The sequence below is a fragment of the Lacerta agilis genome, chromosome 10 (assembly GCF_009819535.1).
Source record: "Lacerta agilis isolate rLacAgi1 chromosome 10, rLacAgi1.pri, whole genome shotgun sequence".
Lineage (NCBI taxonomy): Eukaryota > Metazoa > Chordata > Lepidosauria > Squamata > Lacertidae > Lacerta > Lacerta agilis.
The window spans coordinates 1,005,547-1,019,050 of record NC_046321.1 but is presented as its reverse complement, the minus strand read 5'-3'; the positions used below and the strand labels follow the sequence as shown (position 1 = coordinate 1,019,050).

The 13,504-nt window shown below is 47.6% G+C and overlaps 1 protein-coding gene across 1 annotated transcript; it reads right to left on the bottom strand.

Annotated features, from left to right (window-relative positions):
• Nucleotides 1-2,706: 2,706 nt before the first annotated feature.
• On the bottom strand, nucleotides 2,707-13,292 carry LOC117053897 (oocyte zinc finger protein XlCOF6-like). Its single transcript, XM_033162221.1, has 3 exons — nucleotides 13,130-13,292; nucleotides 7,473-7,613; nucleotides 2,707-5,072 (listed from the first exon to the last, which is right to left on the bottom strand). The coding sequence occupies exon 3, from the start codon at nucleotides 4,891-4,893 to the stop codon at nucleotides 3,043-3,045; it is 1,851 nt and encodes a 616-aa protein (XP_033018112.1). The 5' UTR covers nucleotides 4,894-5,072; nucleotides 7,473-7,613; nucleotides 13,130-13,292; the 3' UTR covers nucleotides 2,707-3,042.
• Nucleotides 13,293-13,504: the final 212 nt, after the last annotated feature.

Below are 13,504 nucleotides of genomic sequence, written 5' to 3'. Positions count from 1 at the left end.
GAAAAACATAAAAGAATCCTAGAGCCCAAAACACCATGGTGGGCGTCGCCGGCAGAGATTGTTGCGGTGAAAAAATGGAACATGAAAGAGAATTGGGTTACCTATAAAGATGTATTAGAGGAAGAAAATGGTGTATTAAAATTAAAAGACTATGCAGAAATCAAAGCGTACATTACAGATTGCTTTCAATATACTCAAATTAAATATAGATTACAAAAAGACAAGAAAGTAGGATTTGAAAAAGAAAGTTCTAAATTTAGTAAATATTTAATACAAGAAACATCAAAAAACATATCTAATTTATATAATCTGTTATTAGAGTGGGAAACAAAAGATGAATTAGTCAAAGCATCTATGATAAAATGGGCACAAGACATTGGGAAAAACATTATGTTTGAACAATGGGAAAAATTATGGAAGGAAGATATGAATTTCACCAGATGCAATATATTGAAAGAAAATTACCTAAAAATGCAACATAGGTGGTATTTAACACCGGAAAAAATAGCCAAAATGAATAAAAACTGCGGAGATATCTGCTGGCGATGCAACACTGGGAAAGGCACTATGATGCACATATGGTGGAATTGCTCGAATATAGCTCGATTCTGGGATATGGTATACAATGAGATGAAAAAAATGTTTAGACACTCATTTAAAAAAACAGCAGAAGGGTTTCTACTGGGAATAGTCCCAGGAAGCTTAAAGGAAGAAAATAAAACATTATATTTATACGCAACAGTAGCCGCAAGGTTACTGATAGCGAAAAATTGGGAAAGTGGGGTAATTCCAACAAAAATAGAATGGCTTGCCAAACTTCTAGAATATTACAATATGTCCAAAACAATGGAAGAAATTGGAAGGACTACAAGAGAGAGGACAGAAAAAACTGGAAAGCGTTCCAAGGGTATTTACAAAATTATGTTGAAAAGTCAGATCTCCTATTACAATAAACAAGTTCCGTTATAAATATTGGACATTAAACAAGTTGGATAACAAAGGAGAATTGTAAAGAAATAAGAAATGGGAATAATAGTGTGTTAAAAGAAAGAAAAAGGATAAGTGGAAAGGAATTGCAGCTGAGTTGTTTGGAAGTCAAGCACAAGGTGGGGGGGGGGTGTTGAAAGGTGGTGGGAAAAACAGATGCAAGGATGCAAGTAAAGATCGGTTGAGTTACCAGGGCGGTTGCCAGATTTTGTGCCCAAATTTGCAGATATAGACCTTCTTCTCAGCCCATCTAAGTTTCTCCTCAATGGAATCTCAAGCGAGCCGGGCTCAGCTTTCTGCAGCCACTATTTTAAATCTTTAACATTGTAATGCAATTAATAATTTTCTTTTAAATCTTGTTCAAAGAGTTTTATATATGTAACATCCCCGGAAACTGTTTCGTCAAAGGGATCCGTTGTATTTATTTTTATTTTTACTTTACCTCCTTTTTAAGAGCTGGTCTTTGACCGTAATAAAGAATGATGATGATGATCGGTTGAGTTTTTTGTTTTTGTTCTTTATTTGTTATCATTGTTGTTGTTGTTGTTTTTCTTTAAGATGTGTAGAATGAATGTTAGTTTATTTTGTTTGTAACATGCGAATGTATTAATAGTTGTATTGATGAATAATAAAATAAAGCTTTTTATAAAAAAAAGAATTTTAACAGGGAGAAATGTAAAGTACTACACTTGGGCATAAAAAATGAAAGGCACAAATACAGGATGGGTGACACCAGGCTTGAGAGCAGTACATGTGAAAAGGATCTAGGAGTCTTGGTAGACCATCAACTTGACATGAGTCAACAGTGTGATGCAGCAGCTAAAAAAGCCAATGCAATTCTGGGCTGCATCAATAGGAGTATAGCGTCTAGATCAAGGGAAGTAATAGTACCACTGTATTCCGCTCTGGTCAGACCTCACCTGGAATACTGTGTCCAGTTCTGGGCACCACAGTTCAAGAAGGATACTGACAAGCTGGAACGTGTGCAGAGGAGGGCAACCAAAATGCTCCAAGGCCTAGAAACGATGCCTTATGAGAAACGGCTTAGGGAACTGGGTATGTTTAGCCTGGAGAAGAGAAGGTTAAGGGGTGATATGATAGCTATGTTCAAATATATAAAAGGATGCTTGGCAGGGGGTTGGACTGGATGGCCCTTGTGGTCTCTTCCAACTATGATTCTATGATTCTATGTCATATAGAGGAGGGAGAAAGGTTGTTTTCTGCTGCTCCAGAGAAGCGGACACAGGGCAATGGATTCAAACTACAAGAAAGAAGATTCCACCTAAACATTAGGAAGAATTTCCTGACAGTGAGAGCTGTTCGACACTGGAATTTGCTGCCAAGGAGTGTGGTGGAGTCTCCTTCTTTGGAGGTCTTGAAGCGGAGGCGTGACAGCCATCTGTCAGGAATGCTTTGATGGTGTTTCCTGCTTGGCAGGGGGTTGGACTGGACCTTGGGGTCTCTTCCAACTCTAGGATTCTAGGATTCTATGATTCTATGACCTACCTGCTATACTCACTATTGTGAGACATTACCTTCAATATTTCATTACTATACATTTTTACATATAAACACAAGAACTTCACATGCACATCATGCATTTAAGACTGATATACTGCTGAGTTCATTGCTGTGAAGAAAAAAGTGGACTCTGAAAGGAAGACATTCTGCACTCCATACATCTAAATGGATTCTACCCTCTGAATCCTTAGATGTTCCTTAAACACTCCATTATAACTAAAGCACTTTCTGCAATCTTTCCCTTTAAACAGCTTCTTCTCTTGGAGGGTTGATGGTTTTTAGAATTTCAACTCTGAAAGTTCTTCATGTCCATGAGTCTTTTGATGTAGGACTTCCACTAGGACTGAACCTCTGTCGACTTTCCTGACATTTATATGGTTTGTCTCTTGTGTGAGTTTGTTGAGGTAAATCAAGGGTTCCACTGACTGAAGCTCCTTCCACATGCCATACATTTAAATTGTTTCTCTCCTGTATGTCTGTCGACGTTTTCTAAGATTTCCACTCTGACTGAAGCATTTTCTGTACACCATACCTTTAAATGGTTTCCCCCCTGCCTGTGTGAGTCCGCTGATGTGTTCTAAGGGTAGATGTGTAACTGAAGCTCTTTCCGCACTCCATGCATTTAAATGGTTTCCCCTCACCTGTGTGATTCCGTTGATGTGATCTAAGGGTTGCATTGCAACTGAAGCTCTCTCCACACTCCATACATTTAAATGGTTTCTCCCCTGTGTGAATCCGTTGGTGTAATTTAAGGCTTCCACTCTGATTGAAGCTCTTTCCACACTCCATACATTTAAATGGTTTCTCCCCTGTGTGAATCCGTTGGTGTGATTTAAGGTTTCCAAACTGAATGAAGCTCTTTCCACACTCCATACATTTAAATGGTTTCTCACCTGTGTGAGTTAGATGGTGTAATTTTAGGTGCCCATTTTGACTGAAGCTCTTTCCACACTCCATGCATTTAAATGGTTTCTCCCCTGTGTGAGTCAGTTGATGTTTTCTAAGGTTTGTATTGAAACTGAAGTTCTTTCCGCACTCCATACATTTAAATGGTTTCTCCCCTGTGTGAAAATGTTGATGTTTTCTAAGGCTTCCACCATCACTAAAGCTTGTTCCGCACACCATGCATTTAAATGGTTTCTCCCCTGTATGCGTCCGTTGATGTATTCTAAGGCTTCCACTCCGACTGAAGCTCTTTCCACAGTCCATGCATTTAAATGGTTTCTCCCCTGTATGCGTCCGTTGATGTATTCTAAGGCTTCCACTCTGACTGAAGCTCTGTCCACAGTCCATACATTTAAATGGTTTCTCCCTTGTGTGAGTCTTTTGATGTGATCTAAGGCCTGCATTGTAACTGAAGTACTTCCCACACTCCATACATTTAAATGGTTTCTCTCCTGTGTGAGTCCGTTGATGTGATCTAAGGCTTGTATTGCAACTGAAGCTCTTTCCACACTCCAAACATTTAAATGGTTTCTCACCTGTGTGAGTTTGATGGTGTAAAGTTAGGTGGCTCTTTTGACTGAAGCTCTTTCCACACTCCATACATTTAAATGGTTTATCCCCTGTGTGAGTCCGTTGATGTAGTTTAAGGGTTCCATCAACACTAAAGCTCTTTCCACACTCCATACATTTAAATGGTCTCTCCCCTGTGTGAGTCCGTTGATGTATTCTGAGTGTATCACATCGACGGAAGCTCTGCCCACAATCCAAACATTTAAAAGGTTTCTCCCCTTTGTGAGTCCATTCATGTAATTTAAGCTGTCCACTCTCACTGAAGTTCTTCCCACACTCCATACATTCATATGGTTTTTCACCCGTGTGAGTCCTTTGGTGTAATTTAAGGTGTCCACTCTGACTGAAGCTTTTCCCACACTCCTTGCATTCATAAGGTTTTTCACCCGTGTGAGTCCTTTGGTGTAATTTTAGGCTTCCACTCTGACCGAAGCTCTTTCCACACTCCTTGCATTCATATGGCTTTTCACCTGTGTGAGACCGATGGTGTAATCTAAGGTTTGCATTCTCACTAAAACTCTTTCCGCACTCCATGCATTTAAAAGGTTTTTCCCCAGTGTGAATCCGTTGATGTATATTACGGTGTCCACTCTGACTGAAGCTCTTTCCACACTCCTTGCATTCATATGGCTTTTCACCTGTGTGAGACCGATGGTGTATTCTAAGGGTTGCATTCTCACAAAAACTCTTTCCGCACTCCATGCATTTAAATGGTGTTTCCCCTGTGTGGGTGCGTTGATGTATATTGAGGAGTCCACTCCGACTGAAGTTCTTCCCACACTCCCTGCATTTGAATCCTTTCTTGCCCATGTGAGTCCACTGGTGTGTTCTAAGTTTTCCACTATCATTGAAATTTTTTCCACTCTCCATACATTTAAATGGCTTCTGTTTGGGTTTGTTGATGTAAGCTATGTGTGCTCATTCAGTGAAGCATATTCCACATTTCACACATTTCAATTGATATTCCTAATGAAACGAAAGGTGCCCCATCCCCTAGAATTCTGACTGTCTTCTCCATCACCTTCCTCAGAGTGGGCCGAAACGAAGTCCTGTTTGGGTTTCAGGGAAGAGAACAAAGGGACAGAGAACACATCAAGTGTCATTAGCACCTTCTCTTATTTCAACATCTCCTACATTCCCCCGTCTCCTACCCATGTCCCCAATTTTTAGGAAATGAAAATGCAATGACGTCAAATGATAGTAATCCATCAGCAATCCTTCATAATCCTCAATTATCTTTGATAACAGCATGATCTTGGAATACTGTTGATTTGAAAGGCAGTCCCACAGGACAACAGTATTCCAAGGTTTGCCCCCGTTTCCACCTCTAGATCTTCATGAAACACCTGCACAGTCCCATTGGCCTCAGGAGGTCCATATGGACCTGACCAGACAAAAATTAGAGCTCATCGTTGAGCCTACCAAGTGGTGATAGGGATGGCGAAGAGGACCTTCTTCACTGCCTCTATTGCATCTGCAGAAAACAGCAGCAGGAGACGCTTTCAGCTGGTTCGTAATTTAACGGAACCATCTGCGCCATCGGGGTCTGGTAAGGCCCCCAAGATCTCCTGCAATGATTTTGCAAAGTCTTTTGCAGATAAAGTCACTCAGATTCGGAAAGAGGTAGACTCTACCATGGGAGCAGGGCCAGGGCGGGAGAGGGCTAGAGCCCTGTCTGCTCAAGTTGCATGGCATCAATTCCAATCTGTTATGTCCAAGGATGTGGGCAGGCGGCTTGGACGAGTGAAACCATAAATGTGATCCGGGAAGATCTGGGTGACGGGCTCTGTGGGGTGGTGAATGCTTCCCTCTGCGAGGGAGCCTTCCCAGACCAGCTGAAAGAGGCGGTTATTAAAACGCTTCTTTAAAAAACATATTTGGACCCCCCGATATGGCAACTATCGCCCAGTCTCAAATCTTCCATTCTTGGGAAAGGTGAATGAGCGGTTCATTGCTGAACAACTCCAGGCACGCCTGGAGGATGCGGACCATTTGGATCCATCCGAATGATACCCAGCTCCACCTCTCTTTTAAATTGGAACCTGTGTAGGCAGTGAATGTCCTGTTTGGGTGCCTGGAGGTGTATGGAGGATTGATGGTGGCTAACAGATTGAGGTTGAACCCTGACAAGACAGAAGTACTGTCCCTGGGGGATAAGGGGCAGGCAGGGGGGGGATCCCTGGTCCTGATGACGTAACCTTGGCCCTGAAGGACCAAGAGTCATTTTGGACTCACAGCTGTCCATGGAGGCACAGGTTAATTCTGTGTCCAGGGCACCTGTCCACCAGCTCCATCTGGTGTGCAGGATGAGAGCCTACCTGCCCGCAGACTGTCTCGCCAGAGTGGTGCATGCTCTTTTCATTTCCTGCTTAGACTACAGCAACACACTCTTTGAAGTTGATCTGGAAACTGCAATTAATCCAGAATTCGGCACCTAGACTGGTGACTGGGAGCTGCTGCCAAGAACATATATCACCAGTCCTGAAAGATCTACATTGGCTCCCAGTATGTTTCCAAGCACAATTCAAAGTGTTGTTGCTGACCATTAAAGCCCTAAACGGCCTCGGTCCAGTATACCTGAACGATCATCTCCAACCCCATCATTCAGCCCAGACACTGAGGTCCATCTGGTGATTCCCTCACTGCAAGAAGTGAGATTACAGGGAACCAGACAGAGGGCCTTCTCAGTAGTGGCACCCTCCCCCACCAGGTGTCAATATAAATAAACTATCTGGCTATTAGAAGACATCTGAAGGCAGCCCTGTCTAGGGACGTTTTTAATGTTGGATGTTTTATTCTGTTTTTAATGTTCTGTTGGGAGCCACCCATAGTAGCTGGGGAAATCCAGGCAGATGGGCAGGGTATTATAAATTATTATAATATTATTATTTTGTGATTCCCAGGTCTACGACTGTTCCAGGGACTGTGGTCTGTGTCAGTCAGAGAACTAGTGACAAGGCTCTGTGCTGGGAGTCAGCTGCATGGATGCTCAGGGAAGCTCCTGTTCCTGGAGAAGGACCTCCGTCTACATGCCTCACGTTGCATGGAGAGAGCAGGAGAAGCAGAAGGAAAGCAGCTGGTGCTTGGGAATCCCAGATGGAAACACACACCCCATTGTTCTTTATGATAATGATGTGCTGGCTGAGCTCATGCCCGTCTTCTGACACAGGAATATCCTAATGTGACACTGAGAAGCAGGATATTAAAGGCAACTAGATAACTGTACTTAATGGAAACTTCATCCTTGAATATGTAATATTGATTCATTGATGGCCTGAAGTGGTGTTATTTCTGGAGACATGAATTTCTTCCTGATCTGTCTTAAATATCATAATTATGGGATGGCATGGGATGTTAGAGGAGCGGTAGTTCCTTTAGTGGGGGACATATTGTGCACCTTCTGGGTTAATCTATCCACCCTTGGTCCCCACCCTGCACTCAACTCTCACCTGTGGCTTCCAGAAGCTCTAAGTGTGTAACAGGAGCCAGAATCCCAGGAATGGCTTTAACCAGCCGGTGAACCAGGCGAGGATAGCTGATGGGTCTCAAATCCTTGGCAGGTTGGGGAATTCTGCTGGTGAAGGCAGGCCCTGGTGGATAGAGAGGATGAGAACAACAGTGAATCCAGGCAAGGAGGCATATTCTGTTCATGTTGCAGAGGAAAGTGAAGGGCAGATGGGGCTCGTCAACCTGGGAAGGGAGCCCATCGAGAAGGAAAACTCTGGTCCTAAACCTTCGCTTCCTCTTGAGTTATCTTCAGGAGAAGAAAAGTCTATGGAGGAAAACCTACACAAATTCAGAGTGGAGTCTCTAAGACGGTTGGATGGGGATTCGAACCGCCAACCTTCTGATCGGCAAACCCTAGGCTCTGTGGTTTAGACCACAGGGCCACCCGCGTCCCCTATTTACAACATATGTCACTGTAAAAGTATTTTAAATATTTGTCTTTTGAAGAAAAGACCACCCAGTATGCAGTGGCTCCCTCAAAGCTAATGAAAGTATTATGCCTGGAGTTTTTAGGGGTGCAAGACCAGGAAATCTCCTGACACCATGATCCTTTCAATCAGGATTCGGGCTTCATCATAGGACTGAAACTGCCCTAGCTGCTCTGGTTGATGATCTCCGATGAGCTAGAGGCCAACGAGGAGGAAGCCGTTTACTGGTTCTGCTGGATCTCTCAGCGGCTTTGGAGACCTTTGACCATGATATCCTTCTGGACCATCTAGGGGAGCTGGGGGTCGTGTTATGCAGTGGTTCCCCTCCTTCCTCCTGGGCCATGTCGTGAAAGTGGTGTTGGGGGGGTGAGTGTTCAGACCCCTGGGTGCTCTCTTGTGGGGTGCCTCAGGGTTCTGTCCTTTCCCCCATGCTTTTCAGTATCTATATATAGCCGCTGGGAGAGATCATGAGGGGGTTTGGGCTGGGTGTCCATCAGTGTGCGGATGATACCCAGCTCTACCTCTCTTTCAAATCAGAACCAGTGAAGGCGGTGAAGGTCCTGTGTGAGTGTCTGGAGTTGGTTGGAGGATGAATGGCGGCTAACAGATTGAGGTTGAATCCTGACAAGACAGAAGTAGTATTTTGGGTGGACAGGGGGCAGGCAGGTGTGGAGGACTCCCTAGACCTGATGGGGTAACTGTGCCACTAAAGTACCAGGTGCACAGCCTGGGTGTCATTTTGGACTCACAGCTGTCCATAGAGGCCCAGGTCAGTTCTGCGTCCAGGGCAGCTGTCTGCCAGCTCCATCTGGTACGCAGGATGAGACCCTCCCTGTCTGCAGACTGTCTTGCCAGAGTGGTGCATGCTCTGGTTATCTCCTGCTTGGACTACTGCCATGCGCTCTATGTGGGGCTACCTTTGAAGGTGACTCAAAAACTGCAACTAATCCAGAATGCGGACCTAGACTGGTGACTGGGAGCAGCCACCAAGACCACATATCACTGGTCCTAAAGGATCTTCCCTGGCTCCCAGCGCATTTCCAAGCAGATTCACACTGTTGGTGCTGACCTTTAAAGTGTCGTGGTTGCATTTTTCAGGCCAATAAATATATTGATCTAATGTAGAGAGATCATTCCAAGTCTATTGGTTCAAGAAGGTTCTGGTAGTTTTCCTCCGTGTGATTCAAAGCTCTTGCTTTCTCAAGCTGGAACATTTTAGCTGATAAGGGAGTTTCCTTTCTACTGAGAGCAGGTGGTGGGACAAGTTGTTATGAGGTTATGAGGAACCTCTCTTGTTTTGGGGAAGCAGATGAAGCTGGTTTAAACTGGAGTGAGCTATGCTTCTTATCCAGTCCCAAGGTTACTGTGACATTGAATTGTTTATAAATTACAGTACTGAAAGGCGCCTGGTCCCACTCCCTATTCTGCTATTCTCGACTCCGCTTGTGTGTTTCTCACTTGAGTGCTGTTTTGGTATGCTAAGTTAGGGCTTTACTGTAAGTTATGTTTTTGGATCCTGTTATGCTTATTTGTCTTCAGTAGTTAATTTCTCAGCTGAATTATTTTTTAGCTGCCTCTGAGCGTTTTCCCCCCCTACTCTGCTAATTATACTTCAGACTTGCTCTGGAGATCGTTATGGAGCAGCACGATTTGTGACCCAAAGCCCTAAACAGCCTTGGCTCTGTAGACCTGAAGGAGCATCTCCACTCCCATCGCTCAGTCCGTACACTGATGTCCTCCTCCGAGTGTCTTCTGCTGGTTCCCCCCTTGAGAGAAGTGAAGTTACAGGGAACCAGGCAGAGAGCATTCTCATAGAACCCTAGAGTTGGAAGAGACCCCAAGGGCCATCCAGTCCAACCCCCTGCCAAGCAGGAAACACCATCAAAGCATTCCTGACAGATGGCTGCCAAGCCTCCGCTTCAAGACCTCCAAAGAAGGAGACTCCACCACACCAAAGAAGGAGACTTCTCATTGGTGGTTCTTGCCCTGTGGAATGCCCTCCCTTCAGAGGTCAGGGAAATGAACAACTATCTGACATTTAGAAGACAACTATCTGATATTTGGAAGACAGCAGAAGGTAGACTGTCAGATGTTCGTGGAGGTATTACTCTACTACAATCACCCTGTGTGTGTAGAGCCTCCAGCCACAGGCACTGTCTATCATGAAAATCGGCCCTTTGACTGGGAAGATGCATGCAATGGCTATCATGGGATGCTGAGGGGTTGTATCTCAGCTTGTCATCAACTCTGACATTGCCTACAAGAAAATAACAGAAATGCTTTTGAGGCTGCAACTTCTACATCAGTCCTGAGAGCAATTCCACGGACTCTGCATCTTAGAAGGCCTCTCCCCTCCCCTCTCCCTCTCAGGATTTCCTCTTCTTTCCAGAGGGACCAATGGTTGGATTTGGCAGAACCGCTGCGTCTGGACAGGGCAGGGGCTTATGGGGGTTTATGGGGTGGGAAGAGGATGGAGCTTGCAGGAAGGAAGGGGTGGGGGCAGAGCCGTCTTAAGGGGATCTGCCGCCCTGGCGCGGCTATCCCTCCGGCGCCCCCGCCATGCCGCCTCTCCGCCGCCTCCCTCCCGCGCTTGCCGCCCCTTGGGAGGGGGGTGGGCGAGCGGGGGATGAGGGGCGTGGCGCTGGAGCAGCGCGGGGCTCTGCGCGCCCTTCCAGCGCTTCCGGGACGGGAGGCGAGGGCGGCCGGCTCGCGCTCCCGCGCGCATCCGGATGGCGCGGCGCAGCCGGGCGGCGCGGCTGGGCAGCTTGTGCCCCATTGGGTGGGCGGCCGGCTGCGCGCGGAGCGCGAGCTGCCTGGCTGCGCCGCGCCACCCGGCTGTGTGCGGGAGCGCGAGCCGGCCGCCCTCGCCTCCCGTCCCAGAAGCGCTGGAAGGGCGCGCAGAGCTGTGCTCCTGTGCTCTGCTGGGCAGCCAGAGGGCGTGGCGTGGCCGGCCAGCTCCCTTGCCGGGAGTCAGAGGGCGCTGCCGGCAGGCGCTGCCAGCAGGGCTGGAGGACGGAGGCGCCCTCCAGCCAGGCCATTGCGCCCTGGCGCGCCGCGCCATCAGCCCCAATGGATGAGACGGCTCTGGGTGGGGGACTGGAACCCCCCCCCACTTTCCAGGGATCCCTCTCTGCTCGACATAAAGGGGCGGCCGGTTCCTGGGTGGGAAGGAGAAGCCAAGGCGACCCCTCCAGAGAATCCCCCGCGGGCGCCACGATGGAGACACTTCCCCAAAGACTGGCCTACCTAGCTCTCTCTTCCCTCCCCCCGCCCACGGCGAATGCTGCTCTTCCCTGCCCCTCCCCCCTTTCACCGACCCCCTCCTTTTTCCGGAGTCTCCCTCCCCTGCACCCAAAGACCCCCGTGGCTTGCCTTGGCTTAACCCTCGCCCCCTGAGCCTCATCTCCCCATCCGGAGCCCCCCCCAACACGTGCAAGGGAGGGAGGGGGGGTCTCTATCCAGGCCTCTCTCTCGCCCGTTAACCCTTTCATGGCCCTCCTCTATCAGCGCTGAGCCTGGGGAAACCGGGCAAACGGACGCTCTTGGGGACTATTACGGAAATTATGGGAGGGGGGGTCACCTAAGCAAAGTCTCCTCCTGAGTAAACTCATTTGGGGTATGGAGTGATGCCCTTAAGGGGACCCATCTCTCTGCCATGATCCAGTAGGCGAGAGACCACGTGCACAGGGAAATGCCTCAGCAGGTAATCTCTGGGTGCTTCAGGAAGCCACTGGGCTAATATCCCTCAGCTGCAATCCCATTGTTCTCTCCCAGATAAGTGCTCAAGGTATCCTTGCCAAGACTTAAACACCCATTCACATTGGCCCAGGCAGGGCGATCTCCCTGATATTGCTCTGTTTCCCCCATATGCTAATCTTGTCTTTCCTATATGTCAATCATGTTTAACCCTTCCCTTTCGTGATGTAGTGATGATGTAGTAATGATGTTTCCAAACTGTATTCTGGGATATGATAGGAGTTTTTTAAAAGTTCTTGTAACACTGTTCTGATGGTGCAGTTTTGACTGTAACCTATTGCGCAAAGATGGAGGGCACAAGGAGAAGGGGACGACAGAGGAGGAGATGGTTGGACAGTGTTCTTGAAGCAACTAACATGAGTTTGGCCAAACTGCGAGAGGCAAAACAAAATCGAAAATTCTTTCTAGTAGCACCTTAGAGACCAACTGAGTTTGTTCCTGGTATGAGCTTTCGTGTGCATGCACACTTCTTCAGATACACTGAAACAGAAGTCACCAGATCCTTAAAGATAGTGGGGGAGTGGGGAGGGGTATTACTCAGAAGGGTGGTGGGAATGGGTGATAGGCTGATAAGTGTGGAAAACCTGATGACGACTCTAAACGGCTGCAATTAGTCTTGCAGGGAAAGGCAAGGGGTGAGATGGCTAAAGATAGCTTTGTTATGTATAATGAGATAAGAATCCAATGTCTTTGTTCAAACCAGGTTTCTCCATGGTTTTAAGTTTGGTGATTAGTTGCAATTCAGCCACTTCTCTTTCCAGTCTATTTCTGAAATTCCTTTGTATTAAGACAGCTACTTTGAGATCTTTTATAGAATGTCCTGGGAGATTGAAGTGTTCTCCGACTGGTTTCTCTGTCTTGTGATTCCTGATATCAGATTTATGTCCATTTATCCTTTGGCGTAGGGTTTGGCCTGTTTGTCCAATATAGAGAGCTGAAGGGCACTGTTGGCATTTGATTGCATACACAATGTTGGAAGATGAGCAATTAAATAGTCCGAGAGGCAGTGAAGGATAGGCGTGCCTGGCGTGCTCTGGTCCATGGAGTCACGAAGAGTCGGACACGACTGAACAACTGAACAACAACAACATTGCGCAACAAACCCTGTCTTGTCCTTGCTCCAGTGGCTGGACTTCTTTTATGTAACTCCGCAGTAACTAGTGGGCCTATCCCCAAGGGCCAGGTGCCTGGGCAGTTCCACACCTGGGATTTTTCCTTTACAGGACCCCCTGGGGTGGGCGCCCCATGTCCGCCCCTGACAAGGCGCCTAAGGGGCCAAGGAAAGCCCCCTTCGCCGCACGCGTGCAGGGATCCAGGCCCGGCCGACGGGGCCCACGGAAGGCTCTTTGGGGAGCTGGCGGGGGTCTCTGGGTCCTTTTTTCCACTCTCCACCCCCCGCCCCGCGACCCCTTTACCTCTTTGTCCTCGCTCGCGATTCTCCTTTCCTTTCCTGCAACATCCACGGGGGTCCCTTGCGGCCCCTCCTCCCCTTTCCGAAAGCGCGCGCCCCTAGAGCTACGGCGCGGAGCAGCAATCCGGCGTAGAAGCTCCACTTCCGGGAGAAGCAGGCAGATTGGGAGGGGGTCACCCCCCCCCCATTCCCGGAACAGAAGCCGGATGGCGAGGAGGAGGAGGAGGAGGAAGGGGTGCAACGTAGGGGGGCGGGGTTGTGGGGGTGGGATGTGCCGGGAGGGGAGGAATTGAGTGGGGGGAGGAGAGCGGGGGAGGGGCTGATCCCGAAAAACCAGCTGCAACGTGGCTTCCGCTCCTCCCACAATGTTTACATTGCA

Bases quoted from the DNA above. Each gene is read 5' to 3' on its own strand.
- LOC117053897 (XM_033162221.1), bottom strand. From the start codon at position 4,893: ATGGAGAGTGGAAAAAATTTCAATGATAGTGGAAAACTTAGAACACAC.